Genomic DNA, 16953 nt, shown 5'->3' on the forward strand with positions numbered 1-16953 from the left:
TCAGGCCGGCCCAGCAGCCACGTACCACCACTTTCAGGCCTTGGTAAATACAAAATTTATTCAACTAAAAGAAAAACTTGGAAGAATGAGTTCTACTGATTTTACAGGGATTTCATTCACATTCCACTTACTACCCATAAGCCAGAATGTACAGGTTAAAGCAAGATTGTGTGAAGATTCTTCTTCTCCCAAGTGCATAGTTAGAGATCTGGCCTTGGCTTCAAAATACCTCCTAAATTTACAGAATCCTTCAGAATTTGTTTTACATTTTCTCAAAACCATGGATGGCTAAGCATTAGAAACAAGGCTGTTACCAGTATGACTCAATTAATGAAAATATCAGGCTCTGTGCCCTACCAACCATATTCCTTTGAGCCAAGTGCCAATACCTCAATTAGGAAGAAAACTGAGGAAAACAGGGGTAGGATTAATCAGTGCTTAAAAGGCAAACCAGACAAACCACACAACCACTAACAGCCAACTGCTGTGTGAAAGGTTCCTGTGTCTGACTAGACTTGTTCTGGTTCAGATTCCAATCCTGGGGAAGCTAAACTTCATTTTCTAGGAACGTTTTTGCTCATGTAGGGTCTTAATGAAGAAACACTTCAGTGACAGACATGGCAAGGGGAAAGGCAGGAGAAGCTCTTATTCACAGAAGGGCAAGAATTTATTTTCTACAGAAAATGAGGTCTGGCAAAATGAAAGCAGGAAACCTAGAAGGGAACAGGTCTGCGACATTCACTATATCCAAATTCTGCTGCCAACTCTGTGCTCAAAAAATGGTAAGTGATAAGGTTGTTCAATTCCACTTTGTTACCTGACACACACTAAAGAAATGTACCGTTTTTAGGATGCTGAGCAGTCATTACAGTTCAGCTCTTGGAGACACAAATACAGCTTGACGCACTGTGTACTTTCATGATAAGAAGCAAATTACATCATTACCAAAGACCTAAAGCAAAACAATACTTGAATCAATAAATTCCTGGACAACATTTCTGTACTACCTCTTGATAAACTGTAAGCCCATTCACAATTCCATAATTTCTCAGATAGGCTCTCACATAGAGCCTCTTAAAACCAGAGTCAAAGCGGGAAAGATTCGTAATTGTTTGAGGGAGAGGAAGTCTCACATTCACCTTTGTTCCAGTAGTTCCTGGCAAGAGAAATAAATACTCACAACAAATATTCATGTTTCTCCATAAGAAAAACCACGCTGTGCAACAAAAGGTACACCCATAGGGGAGTAAAGAGCAGTAATTTCCCAAGAGAAATGAAGACATAAGCAAAATATTCTGTTCATGCCTAATGAATGCCAAAGAAAACTTCAGACTGGACTATGCTGTCTAGTCTATACATACAAACGGAAAGAAAAACTTTTTAAAAATTGCCCCTAAAATCTTATGTTGGAACATTTTAATTCAGGCATTGTGGATATAGCTCTGATCCCCAAAATCTTTCATAGATCTAATCATGTCACAGAACATTTAACCTTCCACCTTTCTAGAAAGTTACCTCCTGTCCCACACAGGTTAACAGGTGAATTAACCTAAAGATAGTTTTTTGGTACTAAAATCAAAGTGTAAATTCAACTACCAAGTAGCAGAAGACACAGCAATACCCCAAACCCATTGTGTTGTACATAACTTCAGTTTTAAATAGAAGATTCTAAACTGAGAAGGATGCACTAGCGCTTTCGAGGATTAAAAATTAACCGTGTCATCTAATAGTGATTGTGGTAAACTTCTTCTGAAAGCAATCACATTTCATTATTTCTTTTATGTAAAGTAAGCCATTTCTTCTAAACTTGAATACTAACCTATCCCTTGTACCATAATTTAAATGAGGATTTTAAATCCTTTTTGATCTCCTTCTCCAGCACATGGAAAGAAGCAAATCTTTACACTAGCAGAATAAGGGTTACTGTATATTCTACCAGTCATGGCTACATGAACTTGAAAATGGCAGAAATTATTTCTCATGATGACTAATACAAGTTTATTAATTAAAGCAACAATCTTCATTTTCTAGGAGAGCAAAAAAAAATGTGATCCTAAAACAAGCAAAACTCCACTGAAGAAGCTTTTCACAAAAGTACAAACCATTGCTGCTGCCAGAAACAGCAACAGAAAACCCAGAGCCAGATTCTACCACCACAACTCTTAGGAGGATTTTTCTATTTTATCTGTTTTCTTCCAAGAGAAAGTGTAGCCATTGAGAAGGAGCGAGTTTCTTTATACAGTGGAAATGAAGACTTTTAGCATTAATAATATAAGGTAAAAATAAATCATAGCTGAAAAACTCCAAACCAGCTGTAGACATAAGTTTACAGAGCACTGTTTAGAGATACTCAACTACTGTAATACAGACTTAATGCTTGCCAGAACTTGCTACAGCTGAACTCCATTGCTTCTGAAAGCCTGGTAGTACTTTTTCTAAATTTAAATAACCAGTAGAAGTACAGAAAGATCAAGTTAGAGAACATTTAAACAAACTGGACAGACAAATTCATGAGACATAATGGGATGCACTTCTAAGGGCCCTGGGATCCGGCCAACGCCATGGCAAGGTCACCCAATTATCTCAGCAAGGTCATGGCAATCAGAACACATTCCTGAGAAGTGGACAAAAGCAAGACACGTCCCTATCTTTAGAAGGGCTTGGAGGGCAGTCTAGGGACCCACAGGCTGGTCAGCCTCACCTCAATCCAGGAAAAGTTGACAGAGCTTCCCAGTAAACATTTTCAAGCCAAGAAGGGGATCGGAAGTCATAAGCGTGGATTTATAAGTGGAAGTCATGCTTGACCAACCTGACGGACTGATAATGAAACAACTGGCTCAGTGAATGAGGGAAGTACAGCAGATGTGGTTTGTCCTGACTTCAGGAAGACTTTCCAACTCTTGTTTTCCATAGCACCTTCACAGACAAACGGATGAAGCACAGACAAGCTAACTGGACAGTGAAACAAAACTGAAAACTGACTCCCTTGCCAGGCAGGAAGATACTTGGAGAGCTAGGACAGTTTACTTTGGAGAAGAGAAGGCTCAGATGGAATCTTTTCAACGTGTATAAATATCAGAAGAGAAGAGAGAGTGGAGTATAGAAGACAAACTCCTCAGTGACAGCCAGTGAACAGACAAGAGGGAATAGGTACAAAATTAAATGCATTTCCATCTAAGCACACTAAAGCATTTTTTTTTTTTACTTTTAAAATCTGCAGGTGACTGAAACAAGTTGCTTAGGGACATTGTAATATCTTCATCTTTGGAGCTGCTAAAAAGTCTGACTGCATAATGTTCTGGGCAACCTGCTCTAATTGGCTTCATTTTGAGCAGTGCGTTGGTTTAGAGATCTCCAGAGGTGTCTCTTCCAACATGTGTATTTCAGGCTCTATAATAGACATTGAGATATGGCCAGGAGTTAATTGGAAGATGTTCTAATGTAATTTTACTGTCTGTACAGATCTCCACTGGCAATCTAGTATTCCAAAACAAGAAAAATTCCTCAGCAAGAGGCTCTGCAGTAAGAGCACCTATGTTCTCAAACCCTGCTAAAAACAGATAAGGACCTTCAAGCTTGTTGCCTACAAAATAGTACAATCATACATGAACTTGAGAAGAAAGGTCACCTACTAGATCTTCTTCACATAAAGAGCATATTCTTAGCTTTAGCTTAGCATGGATAATTGGAAATGAAATCCTCCTGCTTCGAGGCTTTTTTTATGCCTCTTAGTATATCCTGAAGTTTCAAAAATTCTAAAAGCCTAAGTTGTAATAGTATTTCAACAATTTTCACCACGTATTTCAGCAATAGCTTATTGTTTCTATCATCTTAGTGCATGACCACACCTGGAGTACTGCATCCAGCTCTGGAGACCACAGCACAGAAAAGACACAGACCTGTTGGAGCAAGTCCATAGAATAACCACAACAATTATCAGGGTGCTGGAGCACGTCTCCTGTGAAGGCACACAGAGAGTTGGGGTTATGCAGCCTGGAGAAGAGTCTGGGAAGTATTGCAGCCTTTCAATACTAAAAAGGAGGCTTATAAGAGATGGGGACAGACTTTCTAGCAGGGCATGCTACAACAGCACAAGCGGTAATGGTTTTAAACTAAAAGATTTAGACTAGATATAAGGAAAAATTTTTTTACAATGACAGTGGTGAAACACTGGAGCAGGTTGCCCAGAGAGGTGGTGGATACCTTATCCCTGGAAACATTTAAGGTCAGATTGGACAGAGTTCTGAGTTCTGAGCAACCTGATCTATGAAGATCTGTTCAGTACTTCTCTTAGTGACCAGCTGTTGCTTTTGTCTTGCCCTAGTGGTTAACTAGATCAAGTACTACCCTGATTGCACCAGTGACAAAACAACAACATATTTCATTGTAAGAGCCGCAAGCACCGTAAGAAACTCTCAAATACATGCACTTTCTGTTCACGAGTTCCCACAATAGCATTACTATCTCTCAAGGACAGGATTTAAGCAAAATACTCACGTTAAGTAATTATTACACAATTCATTACTATTATTATTATACTATTCTATACAATATTCTATCTGTTCTATTCTATTCTGTCACTTACACAGAAAGAGGATTGTGTGCAATCTGGTAACAAAATAATATCAGAGCCTTAAATAGATGGCCTGGTTCTCCACAATGCATATGCAGTCATACAAGCAATAAAAGTCTGGGCTCACCACAAACTGACAAGATTACACTTATAATGTGACAGCTAGGCTTGATCCAAATTCTCCTTTTACTGTCAAACAAGGCTGTGTGACTTTTTATGAAAAGAAGATCTTCCTAGTTAATTATCAATGATACTATGCCAGTGTTTCTGACATCTCTTTTTTTCTTTCTTAAAAAAAGTAACTGACACCTGACCTCACAACAGATCCTTTTATAATACCATCTACAAATTTAATTTGTTTTTCTCTTTTTTTACAGGAACAAAGAAGGAAATTGAAGAAGATAATTTTAAAATAGATTCACTGAAAAGAGTATTTAAACACCTTCCTTCAAGTTAGTATGCTGCCTGGGAAGACTTCAGTATAGCATTCCTGCAGCTATTATACCCATTTGTACACAAATCCCTGGGAAAGAAAAGTGTCACATAATTTAACATGTTGATATGACAAATTTATATGTTGCAGACAGGAATTTCCTGATTCAAAACATGGACATGAAAGAGAGTTTCCTGTTGCTTGCTTTACTCCAAGAAGGGTAAAAAAGGGTAAAAAAAAAATCCAAGAGGCATAGTTTTTCCCCATTTATTTGTTTAAGGCAGAGGTCACAAAAGTATAAGGTGAAGAGACCTACTTTGCCAGGAAAACTACTTTTGCTGAGTTTGGACACTGGCATAGAGCTGGAAACCTTTCCTTAAATACCTGTTCAAACACAGTCAACTGTGATAACAGTTGATAACACCTCCTTTATGCTTCAACTCCTCTAAAGATCTCACATAAAACTGTCTTCAATGCAAAGTCTATGCTAGAAGGCCCAGAGGTAGACTTGGGACTAAAAGTGAGTGGTACGATCAGACAGAACTACTAGCTTTTCCTGCAAGTTCAGCAACAACACTACTAGTACTCAATCTAAATACTACTTGAGTAACAAAATCCTACAGCTTGTCTATACAATCACAAGTTGCACATCTATACATACAGAAAATGTTGCATATTTCTTTTCCTTATCATTAAGTAACAGATTTTACTGGCAGCCCACCACTCATTTTTCAGCTTTTGAAGGTTTGTACTCCTTAGTTGCCCTAATTTAGCAAAGCACATGTCCTGTATTAAAAAATACAGGCATAGTTGACTATAAGACAAAGAGCAGAAATAAACCACTTGTGCATTTCAACCTTCAAATGTCATCCACTGCCTTCTGCCAATCACTTTCCTAAAACAAACAAGACCCACAAAGAAGCAAATCAATTCCTAGTTAGGAATTGTTCACAGAAGTGAGGAATCCAGAAGTGGCCAAAGGACTGAAACTGCCAGGAAACCAAGTTTGCTCAGGAGTTTTTGGGGTTAGCAGTTTAGACTTAAAACCACATATCCAGTTCTGAATATATATTGATTGCCCAGCCCCAAAGAATGATACAGTATCAACTTCATATAATCCGAACTTAAGTCTAGTTCGGTATAAGGACATCCAAGAAAAAAACCTACTTGTTTCAGCTTAGGAAACCTACTAAAGCCATCTCATGTCCTTCCATGCCTATGGGGAGTGGGTAAAAGAAGGATTAGGATGTGCAAGTCCTGGACTCCTATCGAGATGGGTCTGCTGGAAGCTTTCCCTGTCATGCATCCCCAGCAAAGTTTATTCAGGATTCTGACTGGCACCCAGTTCACGATTTTTTAAAATGTACAGAAGAGTATCCAGTTAATCATGCACCAAGCAAAGTTACCATCCAAGTCAATGAAAAATCCTTAGAGTACGGTTAGTTAGCTTCTATCTATTAACAAAATAGTAAAATAATTAGAGACCCTCCCTTACCCCAGAACTATGTTATGAAAGAATAACACTTTATGAAATAACATGCATGTTAGCCACTAAGTTATTTTCTAAAAAGCTATCAATAACATTAGCAACTTTTTAAAGCTTAAATCCCCCACAAATCTGCAGCTTTGTGTGTGTATAAACACACATACTTGAATACACACACGGGCAGTTCATTTTTTAGAAAAGAAAATTTTGCATTGTGAGCAGCACAGTAGCTCAGTTAAGTGCTGTGTCTGACCCTCCTCCTGCCACTGCCATGCGATCTGGACAACAACATGCAACATAAGCACTGAGCTTAGAGTAAATTTACTTTTTGGAGACAAACTGAATAAACACACAGACACACAATCATTTCACATTGCTCAGCTGACAGTTACACAAAAAAATGAGTATCATAAGCAGCATTTTTGAAGATTACTTTCGGTTAACAGCAGTTGGCCACTGTCAAAGTACAAACTCACTTTAAAAAAAAAACCATTGTTTGAAGGATTGACATTTTGAATATTGCCACATTTCCTGTCCCAATCTTGCTATTAAGAGGCAAGTCTCAATGCTCTGAATGTAGGAGAGTGAAATCCAGCAACAGGTAAAATGCAAGAACCAACCATGGCCAAGCACCAAAAATCAGAACACGATCACGTAATCAAGAGCAACACAAAAAGCACCATTGAGTAGCACCACATTATTTACAGTAGTCCTACAGAGGGTGCTAAGGTTCAACTGCAGCTCTTACACACTGGGGAGGCGTATGAAGGAAGACTAGCCCCACCAGAAAACAAACAAACAAACAAAAACCACACAACAAAAACCAACAACTAAAAACAAAACAAAACAAACTTGTGTGAGAGCAGTAAGATACATTATCTCAACCAATCATCTAAGAAAAGATCAGAATAGTAAAGAGAGACAGCAGTAAGTCTTTAACATGTCAAATAGTAACGTGTAAATGCAGACATCAAAACAAAGTGAGGAAAAATAAGCACAGCCCAAGACCTGTTTAGCACCCAACTTGATGGGACTCTTCACTTGACTCTGGAAAAGTCATGAGGTAGAAAAAAATAAATACTAGAATGAAAAACTGTCCTTGCTGATGAAGATGCAGTACACAGGGAAGATACCTCAGGGGCGTGTCACAATTTTGTAATTAAATAATGCACTTAATTTACTGCCATTCCCACCCCCTCATCCTCATTAAAATGTCCTGTGAGGCTTCACAGATTCTAACAACCAGTGTAAATAACCGGTAAATGATTATGATTCAAGTCTTTGAACAAATTAGCTTACCTATCGCTAATACTGTTTCTCTAATGCAAGACTAGCATGTTGTACTGTTCTTCACAGCTGACACAAGCACTTCGTGTGAAGTAAATCCAGCAATACTTTGTGGGGAAACAAATCCTAACATATGCAAAAATCTATAGGTCCTGAATGCCAGAACTTTTGGATTTAAAAGATTTCCAGACACAACATCAGATGGGTCAGAACACTTGCCATCACTGGATTAGCAGAGATCTAGTTTGAAATGAAAGGCAGCATTCACAAGGAGTTAGTGTCCAACGGCATCTTCAAGAAAAAGGACACAAGTCTGAAAGCTTAGATCTTAACCATTTTCCCCAGCTGAAGGGAGGGATTTAAGAGAGTAACATACTCCAAAACGAACACAGACTGACTTACTTACATAGTGCAATATGCTGGCAATCTCTAGAGAGTTTTAGCTACTGTACACCATGTCACACATCATAATTAAAGCCACCTTTGTGAATCATGTTGCCTGTGCTTTGTAGCAACTATATCCCATGACAGAGGCAGGTTTCCCTACTAGTGCTTACTTCAGCAGGACACTGGGATCTACACGGGAATTTTCTTTCCAAGTGGTTTGCAAACAGAAACCAACACAAATAAAAATCTGGAGAAGGAATATTTTCAAAACAAGAACTGAGTTTCACTTATTCCTAAAGAGTTTGCTTTAAAATCTTACCAAACTAATTATTCAGATTCAAAAAGAAAAAACAAAAAACAGTTGGTCAGCAAGGCTTATGATACAGAAAGGACGTTGATTTCCTTGTCTAAGCTGCCATTTCATCTATTTCTCCCTTGCCATCCCCTGTTCTCCACAGCACCAGGCTCCTGTGTTACATCAAGTCTTTCATGACACATTTCAGATTAACTGGAGCTGCTGCACTGTCACCAATCCTCTCTACACCAGGTTCTGGAAGAAGTAAGTGCAGGAGATATCCAAAGAAATTTTCATCCATAACTGCAGGATTCTGGACAACTGACTTATTAAAAAAAGATATCCCTTCATAAGATCTGATACGATTGGTTTTGTCAAAATTTTGTACTATTATTTAGCTCCTCTCAAATTTGACTGGTTCTCCAGTCTCAATTTAATGAAGAAGTCACTTGGGAAGAAGACAAGTATTGAAAAGTTATGGCTATTTTGCAAAGCAGCAATTGCACCTCAATACCAGATTCCCTTCATACATAAGAACACAGGTTGTTCCTCCAACCCACATCACAAAGCCAATTTCCTTATATACAGAAGCCTGCAATTTTAAAGTCCTCCCCTTGTGGATGAGAAACTGCCTCAGGTGGTAGGAGGGACAGCGTCCAATTACCTTTTCACAGAATCAGAGTATGCTGAGTTGGAAGGGACCCACAAGGATCATCATATTGAACTCCTGGCCCTCCACAGGACCATCCACAAAAGTCACACCATGTGCCTGAGAGTATCATCTAAATGCTTCTTGAACTCTATCAGGCTTGATGCTGTGAGCGCTTCCCTGGGGAGCCTGTTCCAGTGCCCAACCGCCCTTTGAGTGAAGAACCCTTTCCTCATGTCAAACCTAAACCTCCCCTGACACAACTTCAGGCCATTCCCTCAGGTCCTGTCACTGGTCATCAGAGAGAAGAGATCAGTGCCTGCCCCTCCTCTTCCCCTCATGAGGAAGTTGCAGACTGCAATGAGGTCTCCCCTCAGTCTCCTCTTTTCTAGACTGAACAGACCAAGTGACCTCAGCTGCTCCTCATACAGCTTCCCCCCAAGGCCCTTCACCATCCTTTTGCCCTCCTTTGGACACTCTCCAATAGCTTTATATCTTTCTTATATTGTGGTGCCCAAAACTGCACACAATATTCAAGGTGAGGCTGCCCCAGTGCAGAGCAGAGCAGGACAATCCCCTCTGTCGACCGGCTGGTGATGCTTTGCCTGATGCCCCCCAGGACACAGTTGGCCCTCCTGGCTGCCAGGGCACTGCTGACTCATATCCAACTAGCTGTTGACCAGGACCCCCAGGTCCCTTTCCATGGCACTGCTTTCCAGCATCTCTCATTCCCCGGTCTGTACAAACATCCAGGTTTGCCCCATCCCAGGTGCAGAATCCAGTACTTTCCCAAATAAAGTGGGCAGATGTCAGTTGGTCCCCATCCCACCAGCTAGCACTACAGTCAGCGCCCACCCAGCCTTGTGCACAGGTAATAACAAGGTTATTCTGGGTAGAAGCCTTACAGAAACAGTGCCCAGCAAAGTACAAACAGCAACTGCCAAGGTGTCTGATCAACTCAGCAGTAGTTAAAGGGCAACACACTTCAACTCAGTCTCCTTACCTGTGATGACGAATAGTGTCTTGTTTGGTCAGCTGCAAGAGCATTGCATTTTAAGAGAGGTCCTTAAACAGGTTCTACAACAAAAAGCTGCTCCTTCCACTATCAGACACAAAGCCTCTCCTTATTTAAAAACAAGCAAAGAACTAAAGCAGTGACAGAAAGGTGAATGATTTATGCCCATGTCAAGAAAGGAAAGGACAGCAATAAGCACTCTTTCTAAGGTAACTGATGATACATCTCTAGTGCTTTACAAATACTGTTCCATAATAAAACGGATTTCTTGCTCCAGTGATCTCTTAGCATTGGTATAACTGCTGAAACACATTCAGAAACACTAATTTCAAGCTTTAACACTTCAGTTTGAACTTACTGCATACTACAACAAGCCTGAAATCTCACGCTCCATATATTTTTTAGGTAAAAAAGCTTCCAGAAAAAAATCTGCCTTAGAAAAATTACTTTAAAAGTCCAAATGAAAACTAGGAAAGTAAACTTGTATTTAGTATTTTACTTTTAAAAAGAGGTAAACTCCTGTAAACAAAATTTGGTATGCTATATTTTTTTTTAATGAGTGTTTCGTTCATATCCCATCTGCATGACATGACTTTTCAGATAAGCAATTGTATTCACATTTAAGCTTCATTCAGAGCAAGTTTTAGCCTGTGTCAGAAAATTAAATTAATGGAAAACAAATACATTAATGGAAAACAAATACATTCAAAGGTGCTGGAAATGATTCATCAGACTCTGTAAACAAACTAATTTTGAACTCCTCAAACATCAACTCTCCTGTCCATCTAACATGACAATTGTAGTTTCCAATAAAATTCTATTCAATAAAGCCTTGGACAAGCAAATAAATAAACTACACTGTAGTGCCTTTATGTGGTAAGTCCCACTTAGCTGTCTGAGATTACTGCCTATGTCAATTTCAAAAATAAGTGTTTAGTACTCATCAGTGTAACAATGCAGCAATCCACATAACACCCAATTTCCGAGTAATAAAGGTTATTTCCTGATTTAGAAGTTTTATCTTGAGCAGGAGTTATCCTCGCCATAATGTATCTATCTCTTCAGTTTTGAGATGAGAAGCAATTTGGGCAAATTCCTGAAGTTCTGCAGTTCCACAGTGGATGGAAAGGCTGTGTGAAAAACAGCAGCCATTTTCAAAACCATTTGCAATTGTCTTCCTGAAATCTCCCTTAAGGTATCAGCAAGTAGCGAAAGAAAAAACAGCATTCAAGAAGTTCAGCTAAAAAAGGTACTTTTATCCAGCCCTAAAATGGCACAGCGTAGTACAACATCAGCCTACAATGCCCACTATGCTGCAAACTATGTGCCACAGCCCCAACCACAGACGCCACTCCATGAACTTCCACACGGATATTCAGGTTGCTTTTAAAGCACACAGCAACTGGGCGATTCCTCAGAGTGCTACTGCTACCCCTCCTCTAGCGATCACAATCACCTCCTATTAAAGAGCAAAGTGTTACAGCCCTTAAGCAGTTCAATTGTCAAAGGTACCAAAAGCCCCAGGTGAAAAAAGGCCTCCCTTTATCAGTTTTAGATTTGTACTCCTTTGCATCGCCCAGAAAGAAAGTAGCAAACAAGAGCTTCTCAATTTTTCCTCAGTGATTGATGATGCACTGGAGTTGCCAAGAAACACAGATCTATAAGCACATTAATGATGCCTTGGACAAGTTACCTAAACTGGAAGATCAAAGTTTTGGCCATGCAGTTTGGGATTTTTTTTAATTTATTTTATTTTAAAACCACTCTTCTACCTACTTTTCAACACAGGTAATGGTGTGAACTAAGATTAATATCCCCCATGTTGTCTGCATTCCCAGGATCCAATCTCCACTCTGAATGGAGGAGAGAGGTGAATTAAGAACACCCTAGTTGCACGAATCCTCCTTTTCCTCACAGTCCCTATCAGGTAGTTGGGGAACAGTAAAGCTCTTCTTCCCTTCACCAAGGGCTGCAACAGATTCAGTGTCAGTCACATTCCTTCCCAAAAGTTGTACATTTATTGAAGTGAGCAGTCCTCTGAATTCACAAGAAAGATCAGGGATGCATCCATGCCTTCCTATCATTGAGGTAAACGCCCCTCAGCAACACAATTTTTTTTGCAAGTGACCAGAACAACACTGATCCTTTCAACTCCGGTGAAAAAGTAAGCTTTCCCTTTTCAGAAGGTATCCAAAGAGGCCCTGATTGCAACTTCTAGGTTCACCCCATATATGCAGAAGTTATTCTAGTGATAGTATCAAGTCAATGAAACCCCACACCAGCAAGAATATCTTTAGCTTAAAGCTTCTAACTTCTTCAACCTCTCAGAAAGCAGAGCTCATTTGGTAACAAATGAAAAGAACTGTGGCATCTGCTCTAAAAGTGTTTTTCTCTTTTCCTTTTCACAATCTTCATGCATATTTTGGATGCTAGAGGTATATTCTTTGGCAATTGCCGTCTGAACTCCCAAACAATGGAGCCGACCTGAGGACCATCTCCCTCGCTCCACCTACAAACCCTCAACAACAAAAAAAATAAAGGGAGGAGGCAGCGGTGGTGATCCTATATGATTGCCCAATATTTCGAGGGGAAGTCATATATCCTATAAAGTTGCCTAAATACTTGCAGGGCAACCTATATACAACACAGCTAGAAGTTAAAGAAAGCTTAAAACTGGCTGGCAGGAAAGACAAACTTTCTGTAGTTGCCATTGGTTTGCCTAACACCAGCTGACTGTTCCAGTAGTCCTTCACATCAGCAGCAAAGCAGCTGAAATTCATCCCTGATGCAACTCCAGCGAGATTAATAGGTTTCCACAAGAACGAATCAGGCCCTGTATATCTAAAACCAAACCCACTAAAGTTTCACTGAAGCGAAATTGCAGGAGTACAATGTATGGATAACAGCTGGAGAACATTAACTCTCTCTCCAACCCTTGCTGGGGTTAACTTTCTTCTTTCTGTTCAGACAGGAAGCAGTCATATACCATACTGCATAATATAAGGATCCTGGGATATAAAGACGAGTAGAATAGGATTACAAAGAGCGCTCTACAAGTTTTTAGCGAAGTTAACGCTGCCATAACCCCTGAGCTGCCTTCGCATCGCAAGCCGCACAGCTGCCCCAACGGCATAAACTGAGACAGCACTTAAGTCTTATCTAGGAAAAAAAAAATAAAAAGGCTGTTTTTGAGGGTCGTAGCGCAGCGGGAGCCCAAGGACCGTGTCGTGGATCGTCCCGACCGGAGAGGGGAGTGACTCCTCGCCCGGTCACCCCCATTCCCGGCCGGGACGACTGCCGCTGCTACTCCAGCACCCCTCTTCCCGCCCCCCCGACTCACCCTCGCTGCCGTACTGCTTGCCATTGTTCGCGCCCATCCTGCTGGCTTCATGCTCGTCGCCGCTTTCCCACGGCGCCGCTCAGCATTTCTGCCCCGGGGCGCCGAGCGACGGCGGGCGATGGAGTGGAGCCCTGGGGCAGTGCTGGGGAAAGAGCTCCCAAGAGTTTTCACGGCGACATGTTCAAAACAGCCTTGTAACTTCCTCCGTTTCTTCTCGGGTGGCCGACACCCTCCCTTGCCCCCTCCAAAAAGATAACATAAAAATAAAAAAAAAAGGGGGGGGGAGAGGGAAGGGAAAGAATCAAAAATACGATGTCTCGGGGCGCCCTCCCCGCCCCGGTTTCCAGCCGGGGTGTCAGGGCAAGGGAGGCGGCTCCAGTTATAATCCACAAGCAGGGCGGGCGGGACGACCTCCGGGCGCTGCTTCTACCGCCCCGCGGCCGGCGCTGGGGCTCCTCCGATGCTTCAGCGCCGCTCCGCCTTCCTCCTCCTGCTCCTCCTCGCAGTGCTGCCGCTGTTGTCGCCTCCGCCGGGAGGCCGCCGCCAGCCACTTGTTGCCCGTGGAGGGAGAAAGGGGAGAACCTCCGCCGCAGACTTTTGTTAGCGGCAGGCGCCTCCTCCCGGCGCCCTGCGCCGCCGGGCCAGGGGGAGGGAGGGGATGGAGAATGGAGGGAGGGAGAGGGGATGGAGCCCAGAGCGGCCCCTGCCCTTAAAGACACAGCGCCCGGCACGGGGGCTCCCCTGGCCACTCTCCCCCGCCTTCCCCGGTGTGTCCCAGCGGGACGCCCCAGGGGCCGCCCCCTGGCTCGCCCCCCCTGCACTTCTCCGTGCAGCCCCAGCCCCGCTGACCTCCGGCCCTGCTCGGCTCTCCCCGGCCGTGCCCCGAGGCGGGGGTCTACGGCCCCTCCCCGGACTGCCCGGTGCGGGACGGGGGCAGGGGCGGCTCGCAGAAACCCGCCCGGGGCGGCACTGCCCCGGTGTCCTTCCGACGGACGGGTCAGGGCTGGGCACTTCTGCGGCACCCCCAGCGCTGTGCACTTACAGGAGTTCTCAGAAAGTGACCATGTGTAGAAGGAAGCCTCGCTCGCGGGCCGTTTACTTTTAGTTCTCTCCGGCTGCTCCAGAGTTCGAGCCGTTTTCGCCTTGCAAATACTATTTCCACAGACACTCAACTCCAGTGAATCATTCCCGGTCTTTGTGCGCCATATCGAAGGAAAAATAACCAACTGTTTAACAGCCCCAAAATTAATTCTCAAGGTATGCTATAGGGCTGGCACTTTGGGAAGAGATGTTTCTATTTATTTCAGCTTTCTTAAAAACCAGATTCTTCTTTCACCCCAAAAGACAGACTCCTAAACTCCCAAGGCCACTGAGATTGTCAGGAAATCAGAAGCAATATATGCCCATTCAGCTCAAATGTTAGGGCTGTTATTACAAACTCTGACAGGGACTCACCTGTCATTACCAAGGTCATCTAACAAGACTTCACGTATCTGAAATGGTGGAGTGTGTTCAGTAGACATCATTTATGGGATAAGTGCCTTTCTGGAGAGCAGCCCATCCAAACAACAGAATTGGAAGCAAGGTTTTCACTACTGCACAGGAGTCCACACCACCTCTGCCTGGCAAAAGGGGCTGGATATCAAGAGAGGCTGCCAATTGGGAGTGAGGGTAAACTGTATGTGTGGACAGGTTAATACTGAAACTGCCAGTCCTAAAAGGATGCTTGCCTTCAACAGGCTACCAAAAAATACAAATGACGTTTTCTGCAGACAATGGTTACCCATCATCAGAGGTTACCAAAGGCTTTTTGGAAAAAGAGTCTGATTGAAAAAAAGTGAAAAAGAAAGATGAAAGTTTGAAATAGGTGGAGAGAGACCCTGGAGCAGGCACAGAGCAGCAGTCCAGCCTGGTTTGACACTGGTATCTCACCTCTTTCTTGGCCAGACGGTGCTGCCTCTCTGTCTCGTGGGAGGTCAGAGTGCAACAAGCAGGGATCTACACTCCAGGTGTGCAGGGGATGTTGTGGCAAGTACATTAGCATAGGGAGCAGCACAGGTACATGTAACTATACCTGAAATGTGAGTGACACAGGTAATGCAGGAGGTGTGTGGAAAGAGGGGGACCCACACTTCCAGAAGAGGGATGTGTACTTGTAGCCCACACAGCTTGGGAAGTGGTATGCCCACAGCCATGTACATGTGAGACTAAGACTCTTCAGGATTAGTCATAAATGGATCTTTAGGAGTTTATAGCTCTCTATTGACATTTTGTAAGTATCTATTATTGTGTTTTATGTGCTGTATTGCTGATACTGGTCCTTGGCATACAGCTTATTGATTGCCAGGTCATTACATATCCTTGTTAAAAAGACAAAACTGCTTTAATCCTGATTTGATTTAAACCATGAGTTGAGCAGTTTTCCCTGCACTGCCCTATGATCTTATCTATGAAAAAGCATCTCTTTCTAAACATATCACAACACACATAAGATAATTACAGATTCACAGAATCACGGAGTATGCCAGATTGGAAGGGACCCACAAGGATCATTGAGTCCAGCTTCTGGCCCTCCACAGGACCATCCACAAGAGTCACACCATGTGCCTGAGAGTATCATCTAAACACTTCTTGAACTCTATCAGGCTTGGAGAGCCTGTTCCAGTGCCCAACCACCCTCTGGGTGAGGAACCCTTTCCTCATGTCAAACCTAAACCTCCCCTGACACAACTTCAGGCCATTCCCTCGGGTCCTGCCACCAGTCACCACAGAGAAGAGAACAGTGCCTGCCTCTCCTCTTTCCCTCATGAGGAAGTTGCAGACTGCAATGAGGTCTCCCCTCAGTCTCCTCTTTTCTAGGCTGAACAGATCAAGTGACCTCAGCCACTCCTCATACAGCTTACTGCATGAACAGATATTTCTGAGCAAATTACATCTTTGTCAACATACACAAATGGCGTGTAGAACTGCAGAGACAAAAGTATCAACACTGAGAGCACTACAGAGAAGGTGTCTAAAAGCTGAAGTTTTGGGGATGGCACGTTATTTTTTTTTCAAAAGTGCGTTTTCAGTAAGAGTTGGGCTAATTACCTGAGGCTGAAATGGGTACCAATTCAGCAATGGGCAGCTGTGGCTGGCATGCCCAAGCATCTTCCCCCTGGCCAATACTGAGGGGCAATGCTGCTCCCCAGCTGTGGGAGAGCACATGCAGACTGAAAACAACATGTGTCCCTGCTCCATGTGCAGTCCAGCTGTGCTTAATTTTAGCCTGAAATACAGTGATGGGAGTATGCACTGAGGCAATCTCTCAGCGACTCGTGTCACATTATGTGCTCTGTATCCCGTGGCAGTCAACCGCCTTAAAATTTTCCTGTGTGGGTCATAGGACCAGGAAGGCCAGTGATCCCACTTCTAACTCCTAGAAAGCTGTGCATTTCCTGCAGCAACCTTTATTGCATAAAAGAGAGAAATTTCTCAGGGCAATTGGG

General features: G+C 42.7%; 1 protein-coding gene across 5 annotated transcripts in view; it reads right to left on the bottom strand.

The window, feature by feature from the left end:
* Window positions 1-16953, bottom strand: part of FBXL7 (F-box and leucine rich repeat protein 7) — a 308597-nt gene that overhangs the window by 164580 nt on the left and 127064 nt on the right. Inside the window, exon 1 of one of the 5 annotated variants that reach the window (XM_051799320.1) lies at window positions 13466-14020. The exons of the other annotated variants lie outside the window; for them this stretch is intronic. Coding sequence (XP_051655280.1) covers window positions 13466-13502 — 37 coding nt within the window. The 5' untranslated portion in view covers window positions 13503-14020. Of the gene's footprint in view, window positions 1-13465; window positions 14021-16953 lie in introns of those variants that run through there. 5 annotated transcript variants of the gene reach the window in all.

Source organism: Manacus candei, unplaced genomic scaffold, assembly GCF_025592945.1.
Source record: "Manacus candei isolate 608988 ecotype Guabito, Panama unplaced genomic scaffold, ASM2559294v1 h1tg000049l, whole genome shotgun sequence".
NCBI lineage: Eukaryota > Metazoa > Chordata > Aves > Passeriformes > Pipridae > Manacus > Manacus candei.